The 24,443-nt window shown below is 37.1% G+C and overlaps 1 protein-coding gene across 5 annotated transcripts in view; it reads right to left on the reverse strand.

Annotated features, from left to right (window-relative positions):
- Positions 1 to 24,443, reverse strand: part of PPP1R13B (protein phosphatase 1 regulatory subunit 13B) — a 69,513-nt gene that overhangs the window by 2,058 nt on the left and 43,012 nt on the right. For 2 of the 5 annotated variants that reach the window (XM_077180750.1, XM_077180748.1), the window contains exons 5-17: positions 16,380 to 16,481; positions 15,192 to 15,366; positions 14,622 to 14,818; positions 12,712 to 12,876; positions 11,676 to 11,856; positions 9,842 to 9,997; positions 6,891 to 7,060; positions 5,546 to 6,047; positions 4,249 to 5,015; positions 2,574 to 2,711; positions 2,363 to 2,496; positions 1,492 to 1,658; positions 343 to 542 (exon numbers count right to left, since the gene is read on the reverse strand). In XM_077180750.1, the coding sequence (XP_077036865.1) occupies positions 343 to 542; positions 1,492 to 1,658; positions 2,363 to 2,496; positions 2,574 to 2,711; positions 4,249 to 5,015; positions 5,546 to 6,047; positions 6,891 to 7,060; positions 9,842 to 9,997; positions 11,676 to 11,856; positions 12,712 to 12,876; positions 14,622 to 14,818; positions 15,192 to 15,366; positions 16,380 to 16,481 (3,054 nt within the window). The remainder of the gene's footprint in view (positions 1 to 342; positions 543 to 1,491; positions 1,659 to 2,362; positions 2,497 to 2,573; positions 2,712 to 4,248; positions 5,016 to 5,545; positions 6,048 to 6,890; positions 7,061 to 9,841; positions 9,998 to 11,675; positions 11,857 to 12,711; positions 12,877 to 14,621; positions 14,819 to 15,191; positions 15,367 to 16,379; positions 16,482 to 24,443) is intronic. The other 3 variants (XM_077180749.1, XM_077180752.1, XM_077180751.1) reach the window with 3 other exon arrangements.

Consider the following 24,443-nt stretch of genomic DNA (forward strand, 5'->3'; position numbering starts at 1 on the left):
AAAAACCTTCCCAAAGAACTTTCTGGAGCAAGTCTTCAAGCTGCCTAATAGAGCCACCATATTTTCCATAAGGGCTCTATATTTTAGCCAAGGAGGAGAAAAAAGTCTCATTAAAGCATAAACTATATTAAATATACTAACTTGCTCAATGACAACCAGCACCAGTCTAACAGTAGCCTCTCCTGTTTGTTTACAATGGCACAGAGGCCAGAGAGAATAATCTGCTTTACACCACTTCATAGTGCTGTGGATGGTGCACAGAGGGATTCTGACTAAAGATCCATCTTTTGTTCCTACTTCACGTGCAGGTGACACATAGAAGGGAGAGGTAAAAGAACTCACCCCGAGGAGGTTTTTGGGCACATAGCCTTCCTTGTCATTGAGGCGGGCCCACCACCACTCCGTTTCATTGTCATCCTTGCGCCTCAGGATAGTGATGGCATCGCCCTCGTGGAATGACAGCTCGTCATTGTTCTGGGCTTCATAATCCCACAGAGCATACACCACCCCTTTATTCATCACTCCCAGCTTCTCCTGCACTCCTGTTAACAACACCAGATGGTAAAATAGCCTCTTTTGTTCCTCTGAGATTTTTACTATTGACACAGTGGCCCTAATATTAGTCTCCCATTAATAACATTTCATGAACAGTTTTCAGAACTTCCATGATGAAATGCTGTCAGAAATTTAACTGCATGATAAAACAAAATCTTAGAGAATGAGGTTTCTTTCTTTTATTATATGTGCAGTGGAAACTGCTTCCTACAGCAGGCCTTGTACAGGGACACTTGAGGCTTTCAGAACTCACACAATATCAGATCTGACAGAGCCTTAATGAAGCTTAAATCCTCTGATGGACATTAAAAATTTGTGTGCTCCATTGAAGTTCTTTTCTTGCAAAATATATTCTAGTAACTAAGCACTCCTGTAAATTAATTATTCATGAAGCTTATATCTTTCTTTGTGTGATCTGCTAGAAATTTGGGTATAAATCTCAGGTGATGATAGATAGCTCTGAATTTCAGCATAGGGATGAAAATCAGAGCACAGCACCACTACACAGAAACACGCTGCCTTGTCAAAATGCCTTGGAAACACCAACTCTTAATATAATTTTATGGGAAATAAAAGGCTGCTCCTACTACTAGAATTCAGTTGACAGCCTGTGCATCAGGAAGTTAGGAGTCTCTCTGTCAAAACACTTGCCAACTCACTGTTAAGGTCAAAACCTCCCTGTAGAAGCATTTCCTGAAATGAAGCCAAATTAAAACTTTAAAAATCTTAACATTTGAAGGAGCCTGTGAAGTAATTCAAAACCCAGAAGGACTAAGACCAACATCACAGTGAAAAGGTGATGCTGGTTTTAGCACTTTGAAAGCACAGGGACATGATGGGTCATATCATCCAGTCTGGGGCCTAAGCAGATGTTTCACACAGATCAGAGGCATAAATCAGGATGAATCTTAAGAAAGAGTTGGTGTCACAGCTTACCGTACAAAAACTGGGAACACTGAATATAACCTTCTTCCATCTCCTCACACTTGTCTGCAGCAGTTTCTATATCACTTATAGTTGAAGCAAAAATAGCTGCCCCAGATTCAACCAGTAGTTTACAGAGATGAACACTATTGCAAGAAGCTGCACAATGCAAGGGTGTCCTGAAATAAAGCAAAAAAATGTACATGTGAAAAAAGAAGTTTCCATGAATCCTAACTTTCATCTTACCCTTTAGAGCCTGTCTGTTTTAAAAGGAAATTTTTCTTTATGTTTAAAGGATGTGTATGCATTGTCTAAAACCTGTCAAACAGCTAGGGTGGATTTCAGGATTTACCTGACTCCAGCAAAGCCAAGCATTATGAAACAGATGATAGCAAAACTAATAATTTTCACAGCTTAAAAGCTGTTGGGTGTGAAAGGGTATTTTCCAGTACAAGCAAACCTGAAAGGTAAAACAAAGTTGAGGATTCAAAAAGACTTCAGGAATGCTACAGCTACCTGTAAGGTGAGATTGTTCAAGAACATCAACATCTGTAGTGGTATCTTTGATGAAGAAACTTAAGCAAAACAACTTTTGTCATTTGTTATTTACAGTTTAATTATTTCAGCATCTGAACAAGAAATGCAACTCTACCACTAATTATCACAAATGGTAATCTAATTTATGGTTTAAGTGTGCTTGCTTGGGAGCTGAACACGCTATAACCTTGCATTTGAATTTATCTCCACCTACAGCTTAGAGAGTACTCATTTGATGGGGATAAAGAGGAAGGAAATTGTTCCCAAAACAGGCTTCAATTAAATTTTGAATGTGCATCTACATGGTGCTTCTCCCAGATACTAGGTTAAAAATCTTGACACTTACCAGCCATCACTGTCCGCTGCATTTACATTGACACCAAAATCGAGCAGGAACTTCACAATGTGGTGATGACCAGCACACACTGCATTATGCAAAGGTGTAATGCCCTCATCATTTGGTTTACTGGGATCATCAACCTGTTGAAAACATAAAATAGTTTAGCACTTCCTTTTCCCTGAATACTGCATGGGGTTGCCATTGTTTAAAAGCTTACCTCATATATGATTCGTTGTACCAGATCAAATTCACCCTCCAAAGAAGCATCTAGGAGGAGAGCCAAGGGATTGAACTTCACTCTCAAACCATGGCCTGTTCTTTCTGAGTTGGGTTTCTTCAAGTTGGTACGTTTTGTCTGAATAAAGATGAAGGTTGGAAGGCATCATTTCAGGTTGTACAAGTGGAAAAAATGATTCATTTATGAATCTCATCTTCCTTAAATCATATTTAGAGCTATGAAATAATTTCTATTTAAGTCTCTAAATAAAAGGCTTGATACATTACTACATTTTATGCAGTTAAAAAAATGAAAAAGCAAGCCAATATAGTTTCAAATCTTCTAATTAAAGATAATGAGTATAAGGCATGAAGTACTTAAGTCAGTGTTTTAAGCATCATCATCTTAATTGTATCTAATATAAACTGTGCATATTACAGGTGGATTATCTAAGACACTGAAAACTTTTGCTTAGCCTGGAAAGTACCACACAATTAAGCCAGAGTCTGTACTTAGAGGAATCAATGCTTTGAATTAGCAGGAGTCTGTTGTAGGTCAAACCTGGCAAGTTGGGAGTTTTGTTGTAGGAACAAAAAGTACAGAACATGAAGCTATTTTATGTGACATTCTAGCAGGTTTTATCAGAAGCAGCATTTTCAAGATCTGAAGCACATTTAAATGTGTTTTGAGAATATTCAGAATCCCTTACATGTGTCCTTGTCACTTGCTGTGGAAAAAATATTATTAACTACAGTTTTTATAGAATGCTTTTAGTCTCTAGCTCTGTAGGATCTGTTTTCACTTATGGTCCTATATAGGATGGCTATTTCAGTTTGGAAAATAAACCCTTCATATTATGAATAATATTAGCTGCTAGCATATCCCATTCTCCAGGAGTCTCCTGTCCCTTATGTTCATGGAAAACCATACAAAGCCTTGTGCACACTGCAGTCAAATTCTCAGAAGAATGCCAAGGTTCCATCTGAATCTAAAAATGAGGATGAACCTTGGTTTCAAAGAGTGATTGATATCACAACAACAAAGAATAAAATCCTTTTTTTTCTGTACTTTTCAATTCCCCAATGTGGTAGATTTTGGTAATGGCAAGTATTTAAAAGATTTTAGTGTAGCTGGAGGATGGACTTTGAAAGCAATTCAAAGTATGTGACAAGCCCATTAGAAAAACATTTCTGCTATCACAAGCCAGCTATGCTGCTGCTGGAGTTAGTCCTTTTCCATCTCCTCTGAGAGGGGAAAAAGAGAGCAGTCTCCCCAGAATAGCTATTTCAGCTGGCCTGCAAATTAAAAAGCTTCCCACTGACCTAGCTATTTGTATGAAACTAATGATAAGCTATCTTTGAAGGCCTGAACAAATTAAAAAAATTAATGGAATCTCCAATTCCTGAATTAGTTCTACAACAAGAACCTCCAGAAAGTTGAGAAACACATACACAACCTCCCGTTACCAGTTTGCTTATTTTCCTTATTAAGCAGCTAGCAAAGAAACTAATCCACCAGAATTCTCCCTGGAACACCTCTGGTTTTCTTTCCTTTTAATATCATGAGACTTCAAATGCAAAGATACCGCTGAGCACAAGCTTCCCATGTTCCAGTTATGCTTAAGCACAAAGCTAATTCTGTAGTTCACAAAGTTTTCTTTTGCTTTGTTACTTACTGGAGGAAGTGGAGGAGGAAGAGCAGGTGGCAAAGGAGCTTCATCTTCTACTGGAGAACTGACCTCTGGCGTGGGACTGGGTGACTGCTCAGTAGAAGGAACTATAGAAAGGTTGTTGTTGTTGTCTTCAGTTGTCTCAGGTGTTTGATTTGTGGTTTCAGTGCTTATCAACTCCTCGGTAGCAGGAGAAGGTAACTCATTGTCATTGGCATCTGACGAGGGGGGTGGTTCATCAGGGACAGGAACCGTAGGTTGCACGGGGATTGGTTCTTCAATATTGCCATTGGTGCTGGCGTTCCCATTATCAACGTCAGCTAAGTTGCCTATGAAGTCCTGTGGATTGCTTGGCTGATAGAAAGGAGCACTTTCTATCCCTCCAGCCAGGGTATTAAAGCGCTGGTACAATAATTTCTGTATATTTGGTCCACTCGGGCCCTCTGGCTCGGTGATGGAGCTGCGCTTCTTTAATGGCCTCGGAGCATTGGCCAATTTCCTCCTCAGAGCCTCCAGGTCAGCGTCGCTCTGATACCGCAGGGGCGAGTGCACAATAGGGGTGAGCTTTGTAGGACTGAGAGGACGGGGAATATTTTCCACATTGCTGTTTTCACTGGCTGGTGGAGCATTTTCCAGCTCTTGATCTTTTTCAGTGACCTCAGTCTGAGGCTGAGATGGTGGCTGTGAGGGAGACTGGGCAGGCAAAGAGCCATGAAGGAATGGCAAGGGTGAGGGAGAGGTTGAACCAGACTGTAATACAGGCTTTCCATAAACTGAAGAAAAGAAAGATGGAAAACAGTGAAGAGCTGTTCTTAAATTACACAATAAAATATTTATAAATGAACTATTGATACTTATTTGACACTAATACAGAAAGAAAAAAAAATTGTTCTGGGGACTGTCAAAACAGAAATAAATACTTACCTGTTGGTGATGCTGATGCTTACAATTATAAGCTGCAAGGAGCATCTGGAATGTTTTTCCTCTTTCACGAGGAAACAATAAGAGAAGCAAAACTCTTATCTAGACACTGGTTTTTCAACTTATTTATCAAAGTATTGATAAAGTATCCAGGCTATATTGTTCCAATTGCATGTTGTTTTAAAATAAAAGGTAAATCAATGCATACTTATTGATAACCTCAAAAAATATATTGAATGATTTTTCTGCTATGCTGCATGCACAAAAATTACTTTCCTCACAGGTTTAGACAAGTTTTCCAAACCGATATGGGAAGTGAATTAAGCCAAACAAGTAGATCTTAATGTATTTCAAAGAAAAAAAAGAGCAAAATATATTCTACCTGCTTTTACCGACTTATTTAAAGTATTGTACACAGCTTGTTGGTAATTCTTTGGTGGTGTTGCTTGCTGAAGATACACTGAGTAGATGGAACTGGAGTTCACTGTCTGTGGCCCTTTTCTGGGAGACTGAGGTCTGGATCCTTTATCAGCGAGAAAAGGTCTGATTGCCACAGTCAAAGGCAGTTCTGGCCTGCCCTCTCCTCCTGGGAACAAGGGGGGGCCAGAGGGTTGATACGTGGGGCTGGGAGGGACAGAAATTCTCTGCTGGATCTGCTGAGAGGAGCTGGGCTGGTGCACGTTGCTGGGCGGCGGGAGCGGAACCGGCCTCTGCCGATTTGCTATACTGGTGCCAGGCCTGGGCAGGCTGCCATCCTTCCTCCTTTCTAGAGAGTTTGTAGAACCTGTTCCTAAGGGAACTGGGCTTGGATAGGTCCCATAGTTCTGAGGCAGCTGCTTGCTTACACCAGGAACCGTTGGTGGCACCTTCCCCAGGTCAAGACCCTGTGTAAGAACAATAAATAGTATACACCATTTAATTACATAAACTACTTCTGAGCAAGAACATTCCTTTTTCAACATACCATACAATCCTGTGGGACAGAAAAGGAGTCAACATAAACAATTTGTGTTCCTTTATCACTAGATATGATTCTACCTGAGTTTATCTGAGGATCTCATCATACCTCAGACAAAGGCCACTGTTGAAAGGCACTTTCAGCTCTAACACATTCATATCAATTTAAAACTATTTGCATACATGCAAAGCCTGATTAACTTGTTCTAGGTTCCAGATCTCAGTGTCTAGTTGATCTTGAAAACACAGACTGTCAGAGTTTACCAAAACAACTTAAAGACCAAGTCCTTATTCTTTAAAGATTATAGTCTTAAAGAATTGATAAAGTACTATCACAACAGTGAAGACAGATACCACTATTAGTCTCACTAAAGGATGAATTTAATGACTTCTTTTGTGAGATTTTTGGGAAAAAGAGTACACTGAAAAAGTAATAATCTATACAAAGGAAAAGGACTAACAAAGATATGAATTAGATAAACATGAAGGAGAGGGGAGAGGATTAGGAGAAGCAAGGAGGGAAAAGGGGAGACTAGATATGTAAAAGAACAAGAAGGAATACAAAGTACTGAAGTTGAAAGAAACCCACACATTTTAATGTGATAAGAACAGGAAGGAACAGAAAAAATATAATTTTCTTTATGACTTTTTAAATAAACAGCAGAAGGGAAATGGAATGTGTATCTAATTGAAGTGAGTTCAGCTATGAAAGCCAAAGGTTCATAATTTCAGCAAAGCAAATCTATAAATATATCACAGATGAAACCCACCAGCTTATCAGTACTTCCTAATACTGAAGTTGGCAAAGGCTGGCTGGATATAGTTCCTTGTTTTAAAGCAGTATCCATGCTTGATTCTTTCCAGTCTGTGTTGGAGATCTGAGGGGGTTTTACCACAGGGGCTGAGCTCTGTTTAAGTATCGGCCAATTTCCATCATTAGCTTGAAAACAGAGAAAAATACTAGATTTAAGATATTCCATACTAATATTGCAAACAAGCAAAACAACATGTGAAATAAAATAGCTTAGATTACAGTGGGATTAGTTTTATTCTAGAAGTGACATAAATCATTATTAACATTTGATTCAGAAATCAATATTGAAAGCCAAATCACTGCATAGAATGTGCTGTTCACAACCCTCTAAAATTCAAATTAAACTGAACATTTCCATAGAAAAATGTGATCAAAATTTTGGCTTGAGTGTTGCATATTCTGCTATTAGAAAGCAAACAAATTCAGAGTAACAATCCATACAGAAACACTTCATCAACACAATTTTTTTGGGTACTATCCAGAGACAAAGTCAAACTACAGTAAATGTTAAGTCTATGTAAGCCCTGAGTGGACTTACTCCAAATTTAAACTATGGTTACCAGATTCATTCACCCATAACAGGATGTAAAAACTCCCTTCAACAGCAGGGTGGAACAAAAGCACACATTCCTTTGCTGGAAGTGGTGGTTAACTCACCTTTGTTTTTCCTCAACATACTCACCAGATTAGAATTGCCCCAGAGATTTAATATTAAATAAATTTATAAAGTCAGCTGACAACTTTAACTCACAGCATGAAGACACAAGTCATGGGCTTTTATCTTCATCATATGCAAAAAATCATGCATAGCTGCACATCAACTGAAGCAACAAATCCTTAATGAAGTCCTAGATGCATTGATGTTACTTTATTAACTGTGTGAGACTATTTAGTTTCAGTTCTCTAAGTAAGCAAAAGAGTTTAAGTAGCCTAATAATTAGATATAGCTTATAGTAACTAAATAAATCCTATGTTAGATCCTAAGGACTTGATTTGCCTTTAAAAGATTAAACATCAGGCATGTCTTCCTATGAGGAGACTGGAGATCATTCCTCCATCCCTATGGATTGTAATTTTTGTAGTGGAGCACTGAAATGTGTACAGGTGATGTGTAACATGTAATGGACTTTACTACAGGATAGAAGCTAAAATGGAGGGGGATTGTGCATTTGTGGAGATTCAATGAGATTTCTGGACCCTACAGTAATACAGTATCAAATGAAAATCAGGTATTTAGAGGCCAAGTTTCCTATTTCAGTTCTAAGCCTCTGGAAAATAGACTCAGCAGGACTATTTCTAGAATTCTCTGTCTGGTATAGTAGATAGTCTCAAAATAAGCTGCATAGGAACATTCTAATGAGTGAATTTTCCATCACCATTCTACTTTCTATTCATGAGCCTTACCCTCTTTGTTGAGTATCTCTCAAAACAGGATTAACACTTGCATATTTTTACACTGAGAATACAGTACATAGTCCAGAAATCACTTTTCACACTTGCAAGCTGACAGGAAGTAAAGTAATAAGGCCCAGTTTTAATACTGGCATTATCCATGAGCTGAAAATGTTGTGGGTTTTGTTTGTTATTGTTTCTAATCATCTGGTTATCAAGAATGAGACCAAAAAGGTGAGAGTCAGACCAAAAGGTGTCTAAACACTTAGGCCCTAAGTAATGGCAAATTTTTCAACTACGCACTAAATTAATGCTTACTGTACAAAATACACAAGACATTCTATACCTCCAGTAAGGTTACAGTTCAGTAAAACCTTTTTTTTGAAGATCAGTGAAAGGTGTTATAATTGATTCATGCTAAACATGAAAGCATCCGGATCTGTAAGTTAGTTATGAAGAAAGCACTTAAAGAAACAACAGCAAAAGACATGACACATTTAAACATCTTACCTGCAAATTCAACACTTTTCTATTAGAAAGACAGATACACAAAAACTTATTGTAAGCAGCATGTTTATCCCCAGATTCTGAGGTAACAGACTGGAAGTAAATTCAGACTCTCTCTCCTCTCTCTGACCTACACTGTGAGGGTGGGGAGTCAGTGGCACACGTTGTCCAGAGAAGTTGTGGATGTCCCATCCCTGGAGGTGGTGTTCAAGGCCAGGCTGGCTGAGGCTTTGAGCAATCTGGTCTAGGGGGGATCTGATGCCTCCTGCTCTCAGCCACCCCAGCTCCTGCTCTCAGCCTCCCCACAGCCAACTGGCTCCATCTACCCCTCCAAGTGCACCCTCTTGCTTGTGCCTGTTAATGTAACACCTAGGGCATTTTAGCTCTCACCAGGCAATTGTGCATTTACAGAAATAAGACACTGACACACAGACACAAAAGGTTTTGTGAATTTTCTCTGACTTTCCTTAACATTTTTGTAGGTCTGGATCCAGGTTACTTACTACAGCAATTGAAGCACACTCCAAGCCCAATGGAAGGCAGCAAGACTCGGGGTATTGACTTGGGCAGAGTGAGCTTTTATCTCAGCTCTGGGGTCAGTGCAACACAGAAACTTGAGGTTTCCCACAAAGTAACTCAAACTAAGCCTCAAATTAAGTAACTCAATTAAGATGTATTTTATGCATCTATCCAATCCAAAATATACTAAAATGCTTTAGTGATTGCCAGAAATTTCTAACATTGAGAAAATGTAGAGGTTTTTCAGAGAAGAAAACTCATCCCTGGTACACTACTCCAGTACTCCTGGGATGCATTTGCTGCAAATCTGTTTCCTTCAAAGATGAAAAGCAACTTCTCAATCAATTTACATTTCAACAGCATCATCTACATGCCAGACCACAACACAAGTTCTAAAGATGCTGTTTAATATGCATCTGTGTGCAAGAGCTCAGATGACCATATTAAAAACTGAGTTCTTAGCTAGCCAGAGATCTTCTACGGACTCACAGTGCTGGGTGTCAAACAGAGTAGGTGCCAGGCGGATGACATTGTGAACAGCAGACTGAAGAGAAGTGGGAGGTGACAGAATAGGATCCACTATTATGTCTAAATCAGAAACCTTCCAGGTGTCTGGAGATTTTTTCACACACCCACAGTCTGTCTCTACCGGACACACCAAGGCAGATCCAGTTACACAGAAAAAGAAAGAAAAAAAGTGGTGGAAAAATTATAACAATGACAATGGAGAACATTAGAACAGGAACACTCAGATAATGAGAAATAAAAGCATGACATTTGAAATAAATTCTCAATTTCTTTTCTTCCTGGGAGCATGTACGCTTCTCCTTACATAAATGTATTTTACAGAACTTCATTCAAGTATCTTCAAAATAATAAATACAAAGTCAGTCCTAAGGCAGAAGAATTACTTTTATAATATTAAAAGTTCCAAGGTAGGTCTAGAAGTGGGTATGTATATTTTGGGAGGTCGATATTACAAAATTGTGGTTTTTAGTTGGTAAACTTAAAAGTTAGGAACTGTCCTTTTCCATATGTGGAAGAAGGATCCACGAATCTGAAAACAAAACTGTTGCAAATCTGTACCTTCATCCCCACAATTAAGTCATTCCATCTTCTTGAGACTTTTCCATAAAACCACAGTGATGGGGTTTGCACAGATTTTGAATACTTTTAGCTGATAAAGGTATTGCTAGGAATAATAGGAAATACTGGAGACTTTTCTTTAAGTTCTATTTGGCCAGTTTTACTTTCTGACCTTGGGGCTTTTTTGAGGGGGGCATTTCTGACATTCTTTCCTACAGAGAGGTTCAGATTATCTTCTCCTATCTCTTCCTCCTCATCTGGAAATCATGATGCAAATTTTGCTGGAATATTCAGTTTTAAGTCCTTGAATGTAAGTGAATATTGCAACAGATTTTGTCTCCTAGTTATTCCTTATCCCCTTTTTGATCTCTCCTAGGAGACCAGGTAAATTAAGTCCTATGGTTAGACCAATGGGATCATGCATTTTTATTTGTATTATGTATATTTTCCTAGCTTACAATTTCTTAAGGATTCTGATTGTTCTAAGTTATGAGCAGACACATGGGATTTGCTGGAATTGAGAAGCTAAGGCACAAATATGACCTGCTTCCTTCAGCCTCCAACAAAAATTAAATAATAATTCTGGAATTATTAATAGTGGGAAACATGGGAGCCAATTTCAGACACAAAGTTCTGGAAAGCTCTGGAGGGGCAGCTTCTTCACTAAATGGGGCAGAAACAAGTAAACAGCATACATTTTATGGTTATTCCATTTCAAAAATGCTTCAAAGACCACAAATTCCCACATCCCAGATGGAGCAAAAACCTCTCATAGTTTTATTCTATTTTCCTATTTAGTCTCCTTCTGAGAAGTATTATTCTTATTATTAACTCATTAGCTTTGTTTTACTTGACAAAAAGCAACAAGGTGTAGTTATTTATAATACAGTTTTCCACAAATCTGATTTCATTATTACATTCAAACACAAAAATAATTGAAAAAGCTATTAATGACACAACATAGAATCTGTGAAGAAAACGTGCCCCTTTTAGGGATGTACCAGCCAGTAAAATTTCAAAGAAAACACTCAATTTCCTAAGAAAAAATAATGGAAAGAAGCAAAAATGCCACAGATCAAATGACTGATGTCCCATTCACAGAACAGTATTAACACATCTGGAACTTGTCTCCTCCCCTACACCAATTATGCCAACACTGGCTCTCTTAAAATTACTTCTTTTCTTTATTGCCCCTTTTCAAACCATTTGTATTGATAAACATCACACAAGTACTTACCAGATTTTGATCTTCCATGTGTTGAGTTGGGAGCAATGGTGAGAGACTGTGGCTTAACTGGATCTACTGGTACAGCATAAGTGCCAGCACTTGGAACTTGGATGTAAGGTCCTACAGCTGCCACCCTTCCTGAAGCACTCAGGGATGACTGGGGCGATGAAGTTCCATTAATTCGATTCAACTGAAAACGATCAGACAAATTGACACGTGAATGTCCATTTAATCCAGGCCCTTTGCATGAACAGGGAGGTCTAAACTTAATTATCTACAACCATGAACTCTAGCTAGGACACCTTACAGTTAAGTTATCATACTCTACACTTCTACAAAAAGAGAAAAAAAAACATGGTAGAAGGCATAAATTTTGTTCCTTAAAATCAACACCTCAAAATTTAAATTTTTTTAGTCATAGCACATACATCTCTTGTAGATACCTGTATGTCTGTAAAGTCTCTTTCATTGTGCCTTTTTCAAGCAAATGGTCTAAAATGAGTTATTAAATGATCAAATATGTACATGTTGGTTTTTTTTAAAGCAATACCTCCAGCTAGTAATACATATGGAAATCCAGAATTCATCTCTTAAAATCTTTCTGAAGCTCCAGACAACTATTAAGCCTAACTTTATTAAACTGTTTATATTTTATCCATTTTCCATACTGGAAGGTATTTTATAAAACCCAGTTTTTTTAATGCATTCATGCTTTTAAACACTTGCTTTTAATGCTTTTAGAATGCTTTTAAGCACATAGTCATACTTTCCTTCCTAGAAAAATAAACTTTTCTGACTTTTAATATAGTCTGTGCCATAAAGAAAATTGTCTTTTATTGTCTGTGCCATAAAGAAAAATAAAAGGAAACATGTTCTGTCTTACAGTTTTTGGATATACCTATGAGAAACCTTAAAGTAGTTTTAAGAGACTTGCTACTTTTATCATAGGTAACTGCATTTTTGGAGTGAGAAAAAGGGAGATTCTACGTAGTTTTTATAGGCCCTTGATAAACTGAAGTGTGGCCCTTTAAACAGTTTATCTTACAGGAATGTTTTCTTTTTGACGTGCCTCAACTTTTTTCTTGTACAGTCGTTCGCGCAGCTCGTTGATTCTCTTGTCCATCATGGCCACCTCCATATTGCGTTTGTTCAGGAGCTCTTTCTGCTGCTGGAGCTTGGAGTTCTGCTCCTGGTTAAGCCTGTTACGGATCTTCAAAACAAAACAAAAAAAAACAAATAAAACCCCACTTGTTAGAACAGTTCTTGTTCTGTCTCTTGGCAAGATGGTTTGCAATGCAGCATTAGAAACACACAAAGGAATTTGGATCAACATCTTGTTCTGGTGTCTCTACAGTTCCACACATCCTGTCAAGTTAGCATGTGCAATCATGAACAACTCTTAGAAGAAAACAGTGAAAAAATATCCTAAAAAAGCTTGTGGATGCCTATTAAACACATACAGACTGCATCCCTTTTATAGAAAATGGATTGAGGAATTAGGCAGAAAGATATTTCAGAAAATTCTACTGTGAAGAACTAAATCACAGAAAATGTTTGTTTAAAGTTATGCTTAGCCAAGACAGTTTGCCTATCGTGAAAACTAAGTGATACAAAACTTGTAACAGAAATTATGCCATTGATTCTGTTTCCAGATCCACATGAGACTTTGTGATGTCTGGAAGGGGTGTTAACTGAACTGCTAGTTCAGGGACTCTGCACAGATTTTCCTCTCTGCATGGGGATTAAACTGAAACCTTCACAGCAGTTTTCCAGTACATTATGAGGTGGATTACTTTTATGGTTTAAATCAACCATGACACTCCTTATAATTACTTCTCTTGCTTTGCTGTTGGCATTTTTTCACACCTTCAATAACTCAGACATTGTCTCAGTGTTCTTATTTTCATGGCAATGTTACAAGCAAAAAACACCTGAGGCAAATTTAAGTCTTAATAAACACATATGGGATCATGCAAAGCACAAGAGAAAAATCTTCATCTATTGAGCATCTTTGCACTTAGAAACACTCAAAGGCAGATATGCCTTGTATAAAAGGGGAAGGAGTAAAAAGAGAAAAAAAGGACACTTATTCCTAATGCATGAAAACAGGATTGATTAAGTTCTGCTGTATTTGCTCATCTAAATAAATAAGACTAATTTTTAAATTTAAATTAATTTTAAAATATGAAATATATTAGAGCTGTTACCTTGATCACAATAAAGCCCTCAAATAAAAAAGCCCTCAAAATCCTACTACATTAGCACAGAATTTGACAAAATTTCAATTTAAACTAGATACCTAAGTACTTGCATGAGAGCTACACTCTAGATATAACAAGCTTCTTGCAGGAGATATACAATATTGTTGTAGGGAATACTGTGTCAATATACTACAACTATTGCACTATTTTACACTATCTAGTGCAGGGAATATAGTGCAGCTTGCATTTTTAATTACTCTATTAAAATGTGTTATTTAATTCCTATGTATTTTGTTTATCCACACCAGACCATGTAGCTATATTTTTACAATACACTTTTAAAATTACAGTCATGTCTCCAAGTTAAGATGACATGTAAGTGAGCTTGCAATACCCAGATCAGTGCAAAATAGAGAAATACCAAAATTAGTTTCACAAAAAATTTTTGAGAGAGGTTAAAACAAATAATAAATTATGTAGACTTTCAGTATTTCAGTATTAGGGCCTGAGAAACTCCCTTCAAAACACTTGCACACTTTGTATCATTATGTGTATAAGAAACAAAATAGTTTTTAATGCTAATGAAGTTCTTTCTGAAAAAAGGCTGTATGGCAACTACAACCTCACACATTAACAGCATTCCAACACACTACTTTTATAAGGTGTAACAGAACAAAATTGCCACTCATAAGAGCAGTAAGAAAACTTTTAAAATCTACAGTTGTAATTCAAATAGCATCTTTTTGTTACTTACCTGTAGCTCTTGATACAACTTTTTTAATTCTACTGCTGCAGGCCCTGTCATTTGTCCATTGTAAGACTGAAACCCATTCAGTTTCCCTTTCCTTAAATCCTCCAGTTGCTGAGTGAGTTGATCCACTTTTAACACCGCAGCCTGCAGTTCCTGCTGCTTTTCCTGGAACATGGCACTTATATGCTCAATTTCAGTTGCTAAAATTAACAAGATAAAAATAACAAAAACCAATTAAACAAAGCAGAAGTTGTTAATTTTTTAATTCTACAAGTACTAATAAACACACCATACTAGCTCTACATCTAAAATACATATAAAATATTTGTACTGCAAATTTGCTAACAGTCATAAGATTTCCTAATGGTTAGAGAACAGACTTATTCTGACATTATGTTTGACAGTATAACACTAACAAAAAGTTCTGTTGCATACAAATGTCATGGAAACACAGAACCTCCATAAAACAAAAAAATGTAGCTGAAAACCTGCACCAATGCTATAGTGACTTAAAATACAGCATTATTTGTTAGTCATGCAGTGAACAGTAAATAAATTAAGAATTCCACATACACAAATTGCCATTCATCATCTTGCTGTAGTCCACTTGTCCTCTCATGGCACGGATTTTTTTCAGCTTTGTCTCTTGGGTTTCAACACGTTCTTTCAGTTTTTGGAGCTTTTCACTCTCAGAAACAGATTGCTGCTGGCGACGTTCTTGCTGCTTCAGGTAACGCAAACGTTGCTCCTGACAAAAGGAGGTTTTAAACAAGAGAAATCTGTTACACATTTATTAAAAAAATAAACCCAACACATTAGCTTAGAAAACCCTATAATTTTGATCAGGTTTTTTATTTCCACAAAATAGAAAATGTTGTATTTCACTGAAATATGTACCAGCCCTAGAAAAAAACTCTTTAATATTAATTAATAAATGTGTTTTAGAGCAGAGATTCAAGATTTTTTTAGACAAAAAATAACATATTTACATAGATAGGCCCTAGTCTGAACACTCATTTGAATACATCTGTGATGCTTCCTCTGGCATTTGTTTTCTGCCACTACTAACAGTTTTCTTGCTGTTGGCAAAATAAATTTCCAGTGCTGTTACCCAGCTTCCCAAAGATGACAAAGTATGTCCAACAGACCATTTTAAGGAAATTGAGCTGCTGTAAGAAAATGTTCCAGTTCTAAATAATAATTCTTCTGCTGGGTGCACAAGGAAAAATATTTTTTTAGTATTATTTCCATCAAGAAAGAACAACAGAATCAGTAGGTTGACTCTTAGGTATTCCAAGCATCAAAGGCATGCTGTATAATACTTCAAACAACAATGTCAAAATCATTAAACCCCCTACCCACTCTGCAAATATACCTAGATTCTTCTGTCTCTGAGACATGGAAATGCAATACATAATTTTTTATGAATTTGGCATATTCTCACTCCACTCCACTATTACTCTACTGAATGAGCCACTAAAGATGAGCACGGAGTCAAGCCTGTTCTGCCACAGATCATGAAGGGGACACACAGAGGTAAACATACCCTAGCAATATTTTTATAAAGACACATTACATAGGTTGTTCTAGCAGTATTTATGCCAAAAGACTGTGCACTGCCTAGGATAAGATTATTCAGGTAAAATGATGGATTTCTCAAGCAATTTCTTGAGCTTAACTGAAATGACTTAGTGTGTTTTTTCCTATCCACAAACTTATGCTTGCATATATTGAAAAAAATGGTCTGTATATAATTATTACCTTAGCAACCAACATTTGCTGTTGATTTTCAATCTGTTGCTGTTGTCGGGCAGCCATATCCTGCAGTTCAGAAAGAGTGAGCTCCACACGTGGATTCCCAACCTGCAGAACAGAAAATGTTCCATGAATGTGTCAATGTGTATCAGGGCATTCTGAGCTGAAAACCTAAACCCCCACTCATCAGAGGAAGGTTAAAGGCTCCTCCCAAGTTCTCAGAGAAAGAGGAATGATGGGCAGCTGTGAAAGAGTGAGGAACATCAGAGCAGAAGGGAGGCACATAGACCTTGCAGAGGGCAGAAAAAGCAAAAAGTGGAAGGAGATGAGAACACTAAGAGACAAAACAAATAAGAGGAGAAAAAAAGAGCCTTATCCTACATTTAACTCCCCTCTGTTCAGATGTTTGGTAGCACTGGCACACAGTAAGGCACACATGTTAACACACATGCAAATAGGATTTTAGGCAGTAGGAGAATCTGAAGCTGCTTTCCTTTCCTAATATTTTCAGCATAACTGCCTTGGCAGCTTAACTGCTGGTTCATGTTATTGACCTGGCACAGGACAAGACCACATGAGAACCCTTAGATAAAGGGTCAATAAGAGCACATTCAAAGATGGTGAAAATTGTGATATATTTGGCTCATTCAAGGTAAGGATCTGTGAAAAACAGTCTGTACGAGTAAAGAAAAGTAAAGCTGATTCCCTTCAGATAAGTAAGTGGACTATTACTTTTAATTAAATGCTAAGTATTAGCAAGGCTCACTCCTCTTGCATTTCAAAATTAACAGAAGCTAAAAAATTAGGATGGAGACACAAATGATGAAAATTCTTTAAAATTCATACCATGTGTGTGACCAAATTTCATACGTTTTAAAACATGAATGCATTCCTTCAATATATCTATAATTCTATCAACAAATACAGTTTACATTTATAGACCAAATTACTTCAACTACACTTTTTGTATGCAACCTCAAGGAAAAGAGTGAAATGTTTCAAGAAAAATTCCAGAAGCTGACATTTGCTATTCAGAAAACCAAAACTCATAACCTTAGAATTGCAGGGTTTAACCACAACTTCAGAATTTCCACAGAAAGAAAATATAAGTCTTTGAAAAATTATGCTGCAAAGTTCAGAATAGCCAAACATCTGTTTCAAAGTATTTACACATAATTCAGTAAATTTATTGGATCAATTAAAAGCTGGACTACTCTAATAATTCAGTAAACAATGTAATTTTTTCACCAAATTACATGACTACACTATTAGTAAACCAAACAAACACTACATCACTTGCTACACACAATACAGTCAACGCTGCTGAAAAAGAAAAGATAATTAAATATTTTGGATACATTGATAAATAACACTGTTTCAAATGCAGATAAAATGGAATGAGGTTTCAACATTTTACAGACACACAGAAAAAAACCCCAAACCAAAATCCTCCAGTGCCCAAAACAGATCACACATCAGATTATGGATCTGATCACACCTGACCCCATAGGAAAACTGATTTAGCTGCTCTGCTTTTCTGGGCCCACCCTACTGATACCCAGCATGTGTAGCCTGCAGTACTTGTACTTTACTCTCAGAAACTTCTTTTTGAGACCACATTATCTCAGGCACTTTGAATAGCTTTTTTCATAGTTCTACATCAAACTCCTACATAAGCATCAATTCTCCAACCAATGCACAATACAGAAGTTTCTTAAAGCTTCATTTAGGAAATTAAAATACTATTTGTTTTAAAGTAACTGAATTATTTTTTGCTACCTGAATTAATATTTCATGTTGCTGCATATAATTCTTCAAATAAGACAAACACCAATCATGAAAATGAGCCAGATTTGGTTCACTAACTTTTAAAGCTGCTCCATCTTGGACACATGACGTTGACATGTCAGCTAAAATGTTTAGATAAGGTTACTGTCCCTGTTTGAACATTTCTCACAGAGTAAGTTATGAAGTGAAATTATAATGCTTACTGGAAATAACAACTGAAATTCCTCTTACTAGTCAACACTAATGAAAAATTTTTAGAGTAGAGCAGTAATTAAGAGAGGTAAAGTCCACTCAAGATAATAATTTTCTATTTCAACACAAGGAAAAATTAGAACTTACTAGTGTGTACTTTTTTTATTAGCATGACTTATGCAGAGAAGAGTCCTTCCCAATATTCTTTCAGGGCAAGTAACTTGTACTCACTTGTGGCCACCAAGAGAGATATTTTATTATTAATTACTGACTGAAAGGCACTAATTGGCTAAGAAAGTAAGGAAGCTTCTCCAAGTGCCATTCACAAACCAAAATGTGCTTTACTTGAGAAAAGAAAACAAAACAGAAAACCAGATGCTGCTCCCAAAACACCTTCAGGCTCTGCTGACTTCAGTTGGCATGACCAACTGCGAGAAAAACAAACTTCTACATCTGCTTCTGCTGGGCTCTGCAGGCAATTCTTACAAGGGGCTCAGAATGGCATCATGGCTTCTCTGGATCACTGATTTTAAAAGTTAAAAGGGGAGCGTGTGTGAATTAATAGTATTTTCTCAATACACATATGAGCTTTTTCAGAAATATGCAACATGCATCAGACAATGCACAGTTTTCCCAATGCTTCCTTTCTTTCTGCTTTAATTTCCAGTTGAAGTTAAAAACATTGATAGCCTATTGTATTTCCCGTAGAAATTTTGAGTATAACACTGTCTAAGAAACACAGAGAACTTTTATTCCACTAAGTGATCTTGTTAAAAATATATCCAGACTCAAAAAGTGGTATCTGTAGAGGGATTGTGAGCATTTCAAAGTAAAAAAGCCATTTCATCACATGAAAATTAAATATTTTCTAAATGGATAACGTAACCTGGAAAGCACAATGACAGTAAGAAACTGGTTTGTAAAAGCACCAGAATCTAACAAAAAAACCCCAACCTAGTTTAATCCAAGAGCTCAGAATTTTTACTGCTCTAAACAGGCATATTTGGAAGTCTCTCTCATAATGCCTGGCAAAAGTAGTGTATTATTTTGTATCATGTAAAATATAGAAGATTAATTATAAGATTAATGCAGATATTAGCATCTTCTTGAAGAAGCTATTAACTACTGTAAAATGTTCCATTTAGAAAGTCTAATGTCTAAAAACCTTCTATAAATGGCAAAGCACAAGTGATAATTAACCATTTAAATATAAAAACCCTATGAGAAATCTTTTAATGTTCACCTCACTGAATACCAATATGTGTCCCTTTCACTTCAAGAGCTACACTATACTTAGGGAAAAAAATAGCTAAGGAAACACAGCCTTGAACCTGTAACTTCACTCGCAGCTTTCTCCTTTTCATCCACATGGCAAAAGCAGCAAACAGCATGAACAGAAGTCCTCTTCAACATCAAATCAATTATTTTCAGATAGACTGTTGCTGGTTTCAGGTCTCCAAATCAGCACAGCTTCATTTTTGAAACAGCATGAAAACCACTGAATCCTTCTCTTGCCGAGATCTAGTTAAATTGATTAGTTCAGAGCACTTCATATTAGTTGAGTCTGCTTGTAATAATGTGTATGCAAACACCATCACAGAGAAAAAACCTGTCTCAGTCCTTGTCCAGAACCTCAGGCTACACCAGGCAAAGACAGCTCTGAGCTTTCAGCTCCTTAACCAGGCTGCTGGTTTCTCAGATTCTTACATTTGTGCTGCTCCTAGCAGCTATTAACAATTCCATCCACCAAGTCAAGACACTCACCTCTCATAACAAACACGAGCCTATCACATTTAAGGTCCAGACCTCCTCCTTTCTCCTGCAGCAAGGGAACCAGACCTCCTACAGAACTGAATTCTGAAGGAGGTACTAAAAAGCCACTACAAATACCTACTCCTCCAGATTCCACAGATTCATTTGCTACATGGTGATACATCAAAGCAGACAGTTTTGCTGAATTGTAAATTTCTTCTCATTGATTCACAGCAGCATTTACACAGGGGTGAACTCCTAAATGAAATGCCATAGAGCAAACACTGCATTATTAGGCACTGAGAAGTATTGTGTATGTCCCACATAGGCAAGAGTAATTTACACCTATATTCACCAATTTCTTAATATTGATGGGGATCTTAAAAAAATTATACTTATGTTATTTAACATGCATTTTAAAAGGGCATGATGAAAGATAGCATTTGTAATGAACTCGAGTTTCAGCTTCTGACATCATCCTCCTACTACAAGCTAATATTTTACCATTTGATGATTAATATTTTTGAGACAGGTGAGATGAATAGTACAATAGTAATTAAACAGTTTGGGAACCAGTTTACAAGCAGCCTCAAAACAAATCATACCTTAAGCATTTAATTAAGGAAACAAAACTCCTTTAATATTTATTTCTACATATTAGTCTTGTCACTCTAAAAATTTATTTTCTTATTCCTCCTTCCTTTCTATACTGTTTAATATCACAAACTCCTCAGTCTACATACTTCTGGGCTATTATGAATTGCTTACTCACTGGCAACTCATAATGGTAAATGAAAAATTGCACCTGAACTTAAAATATTTCTTTGACAAGCAGGATGTACTGTAGTCAAGGGATGGAAGCAATAAGGGCAGATTCCAGTGGTTTTTTGTCTTTACTCCCAACAGAAAACTCTCTTTTAAGAGGAATCTAATTATGTCAATATTAAAATAAAAACCCCATGAGACCAACCTTGTGAATAAATTATTTTTTAAAAGATGATTAATTGGGATGTGGTCTGATTTTATGCATCTTTTTTGCCTCCACGCTTAACCCATGAAGATACTTATTTCTGATAATTTTCTAAATTTGCACTAGTAAGAACAGTTACTTTGAAAATAATAATAAAACATACACTAAATCCACACCTGAGACTGTTATGATTTCAGAAGAGCTTTAAAGGAAAAACCAAATATTCAAAAGCTTTACAGGCTTACTGGTGGTCCTTATAGGACTGGTGGTCTCATGCTTTGGTTCAGCAACACCCAGCCACTAAAGCATAATGTAACCAACTAATTGAAAAAGCAAAGCAGAGTAATACAAGAACTTACTAATCATTTCCTGCATACTATCTCTTTGGATCTTTTTCTAGGTTTGCAAGAACCACCATGTCATTAACATCCCTTATCTATTTATTCCTTCTTTTTAGTTCACACCCATCTCCCACACAAATCTTCTGAAGTTCCCTTCCCCAAACCCTGCATGAGGAACCACAGGTTCAAGTAACTCAAGCTTCCTGAAACTGGCCAAGCTCCACCTTCTCCTGTGCATATTCTTGTACACTCAATCATGTTCTATAAACTCTCACGTATTTTCTAGTCTTCTTCCTATCATTCCCCCCCATCACCTGTATCCTTTCTCCCTCATATAGTACTTCTCTTCTTCTACTTTTTTCCACCACTCTGTTCCTCTCTTGTCACAGTCAGAAATTAATCTGAGGTTAAACCACCAACTGCCAAGGTCAATGCCACTTAAAATGTGAACAACCAGCACACAGAGTTTAAAAAATCTATGCCTTAGCTTCTACCGTGGAGCCCAGAAGAGCTGGTTCTGGCTTTGCCCATCAAAATGGTGACACAGAAAGTTTTTGCTTGTGCTGCACTACTTTCAACCATCTTTATTAAACCAATATTGTCATTCTATCAGTATTCAACCAATTTATTAAAAAGTCAATACAGAGCAGCTACTGAAAACAAAGCAGCAGATACCCCACCTGCAGCCCAGCTCCACTGTTTATTCTTTACATAGGCTGCCACTCTAAAACTGTTACACAGATAAGGAAGATTTTGGCCAAATTACCTTTATAACAAAAAAAACCCAACAAACCCACAAAAAAACCCCAAAACACCAAACCAAAAAAAACCACAAAACCAAATCAAAAGGACTTCTCTGAAGTCCTCCATACCTTCCTTCTTGTGATAGTAAAGGTAACCATATCCTCAAGGAGAAAAAATGTGAAAGAAATACTCTTTACCCAAATGGGGTAAGCACTAGCATATCAAAGACTGAGGGGGTGGGGGCAGCATTCACCCATCACCAAACCAAAACCACAGTGCTATCAGAGGCAGAAACTGCAAGAGAAAAAAATTCCAAGAAGCAACAACTTTGAGCTCGTGAAAGAATTTACACCCCCCATGTGGGCTTCATTGAGGAGACATCCAATTCTGCCATGGCAAAAAGAAAACATCTTCACCACCCTAACAGGAGAGCACAGCACAGGTGAGAAAGATGCTGCAAGTTGTTCCTGAGAAGGTTTTAAATGGCTACATGGAAAGGCACAGTAAATACTTAGGTTTTACTGCACACAGTGAAAGACTCAGCTTTCCATAATCCACAGCAGTTTTTTTAAGTTGCTCTTACTTCCTAGGGCATAGGAGGGAATACAAAATTTATCTCCAGGGATTTACCTTTGCAGAGCTGTCAAATCCTGGAAATCTACAGAGCTACATGACAAACAGAACTGGCAGATCTGGAACTAGGTACACAAGCATGTGGGCAAAAAGGGAGTGAAGTGTATTACATAAATGAGCATCTTCCCAGAAGAAAGCAGAATGACAACTATAAAATGAAAAGGGGTAGGTTGGAGTGCTCTCCAGCCACTGAATTCCAGATAGGGATCAGTGCTCTGCCAATTCACAGCCTCTCCACACCAGGCTGCTCTCAGCCCTGTGGGCCATCCCTGCATTTCCTCCCTGTGTGGCATTTACAGCAAAGGAATAACACTTCTGGCTGAAGAACGCCAGAGTGCCAGAGCAGGAGGGAAAGAAACAGCTTGCTTTGCCTGCTGAATCTACCAAAAGACTTCCTAATTCTCCAATGCTAACCTGGACATGAGCAGCAGAAGCCCAGACATGTTCCATCTTTGCCTTAAGCTGCATTCAAAATAACAAAGTTTGGGGGATGCTCTAAAAAGCCCAGTTGGCAACAAAGCCTTAAGGGCTGCTGGTGAGAATATCTAACACACATCTTGGGTACCTGTCCTTGGCACAACAGGAGTGATGAGGAAAACAGAGGGAAGATTTCTGAGTTTATTAAGTCACTCCTGCATCAGATAGGTCTTACATGAAAAGTATGTGGCCTCCTTTTGCTCTCTGAGGTCTATAGGAGGAGATGGAGCATCTACTGAAGATTAGTGATTCAGACCTCTGTAAATTTCTGAAATATATTGACCCTATATATCATCAAATTAAATGTGGTCATATGGAAATGACCACATTTTCCATAAAACCTGATCTTAGTGAAACACACAACAAATTACTTGAAAATCCTTTGTCTAAACTCATGTGTAATGCTATAAAAAGACAAAAGAAAGTATCTGTTTTTATTTAAACTAAAATAGAGTTTTGCTGATCTCGACATGGATGACATTATTTCCAGTTTAGTGGCTTTATCCACAGCTCAGCCTTGCATTTTTTTTAATTGGGTCAGAAACATGCCGATAGCAGAAATCCATTTTAAAGAATCCAATGACAATAGCACGTGCCTTTTTTTAGCTTAATGGAAATGAACAGCTAATTAAACCCAGAAAAGATACCCAGAATATTGGGAATTAAAGAAAATCTAACTAGTGTGTAATATCTCATGATAATAAAATAATCCTGCAATTAACATCACAAACAGAATTAGGTAATTTTACCCCAAAATCCTACTATAAAATATTATTGCATCATGCAAATAAAGACACTAACAGCTTCTTACAATAAAGTTGCTTCAACTGCATCACAGTTTGCTGAAAAATGTCACATTATCTATAGCTGACAAAAATCTTAACCTCTCTCAGTCTACACTGTCTTGTGAGTAATTCCTCCAATTTGCTCATGCTTATGAGTCACTCCATAAGAAAATGTTTAAAGTCTACTCAGTATAAGCTACAGACTCCAGATTTCCTGTTTTCCCATATTACTTTCTTAGTGAGGCTGCTATTTTAAGCAGAATAGCTATGAAAAGACAGAACTTAACAAAAATGAAAACAATGTTAGAATAGATTTTCAAAATTAGAAATGGATTTAAGCATATATTGAACATCTGCTACATCTGAAATAGACTGCTTATAAATTACT

This window comes from Agelaius phoeniceus, chromosome 6, assembly GCF_051311805.1.
Source record: "Agelaius phoeniceus isolate bAgePho1 chromosome 6, bAgePho1.hap1, whole genome shotgun sequence".
In the NCBI taxonomy this organism is placed as follows: Eukaryota; Metazoa; Chordata; class Aves; order Passeriformes; family Icteridae; genus Agelaius; species Agelaius phoeniceus.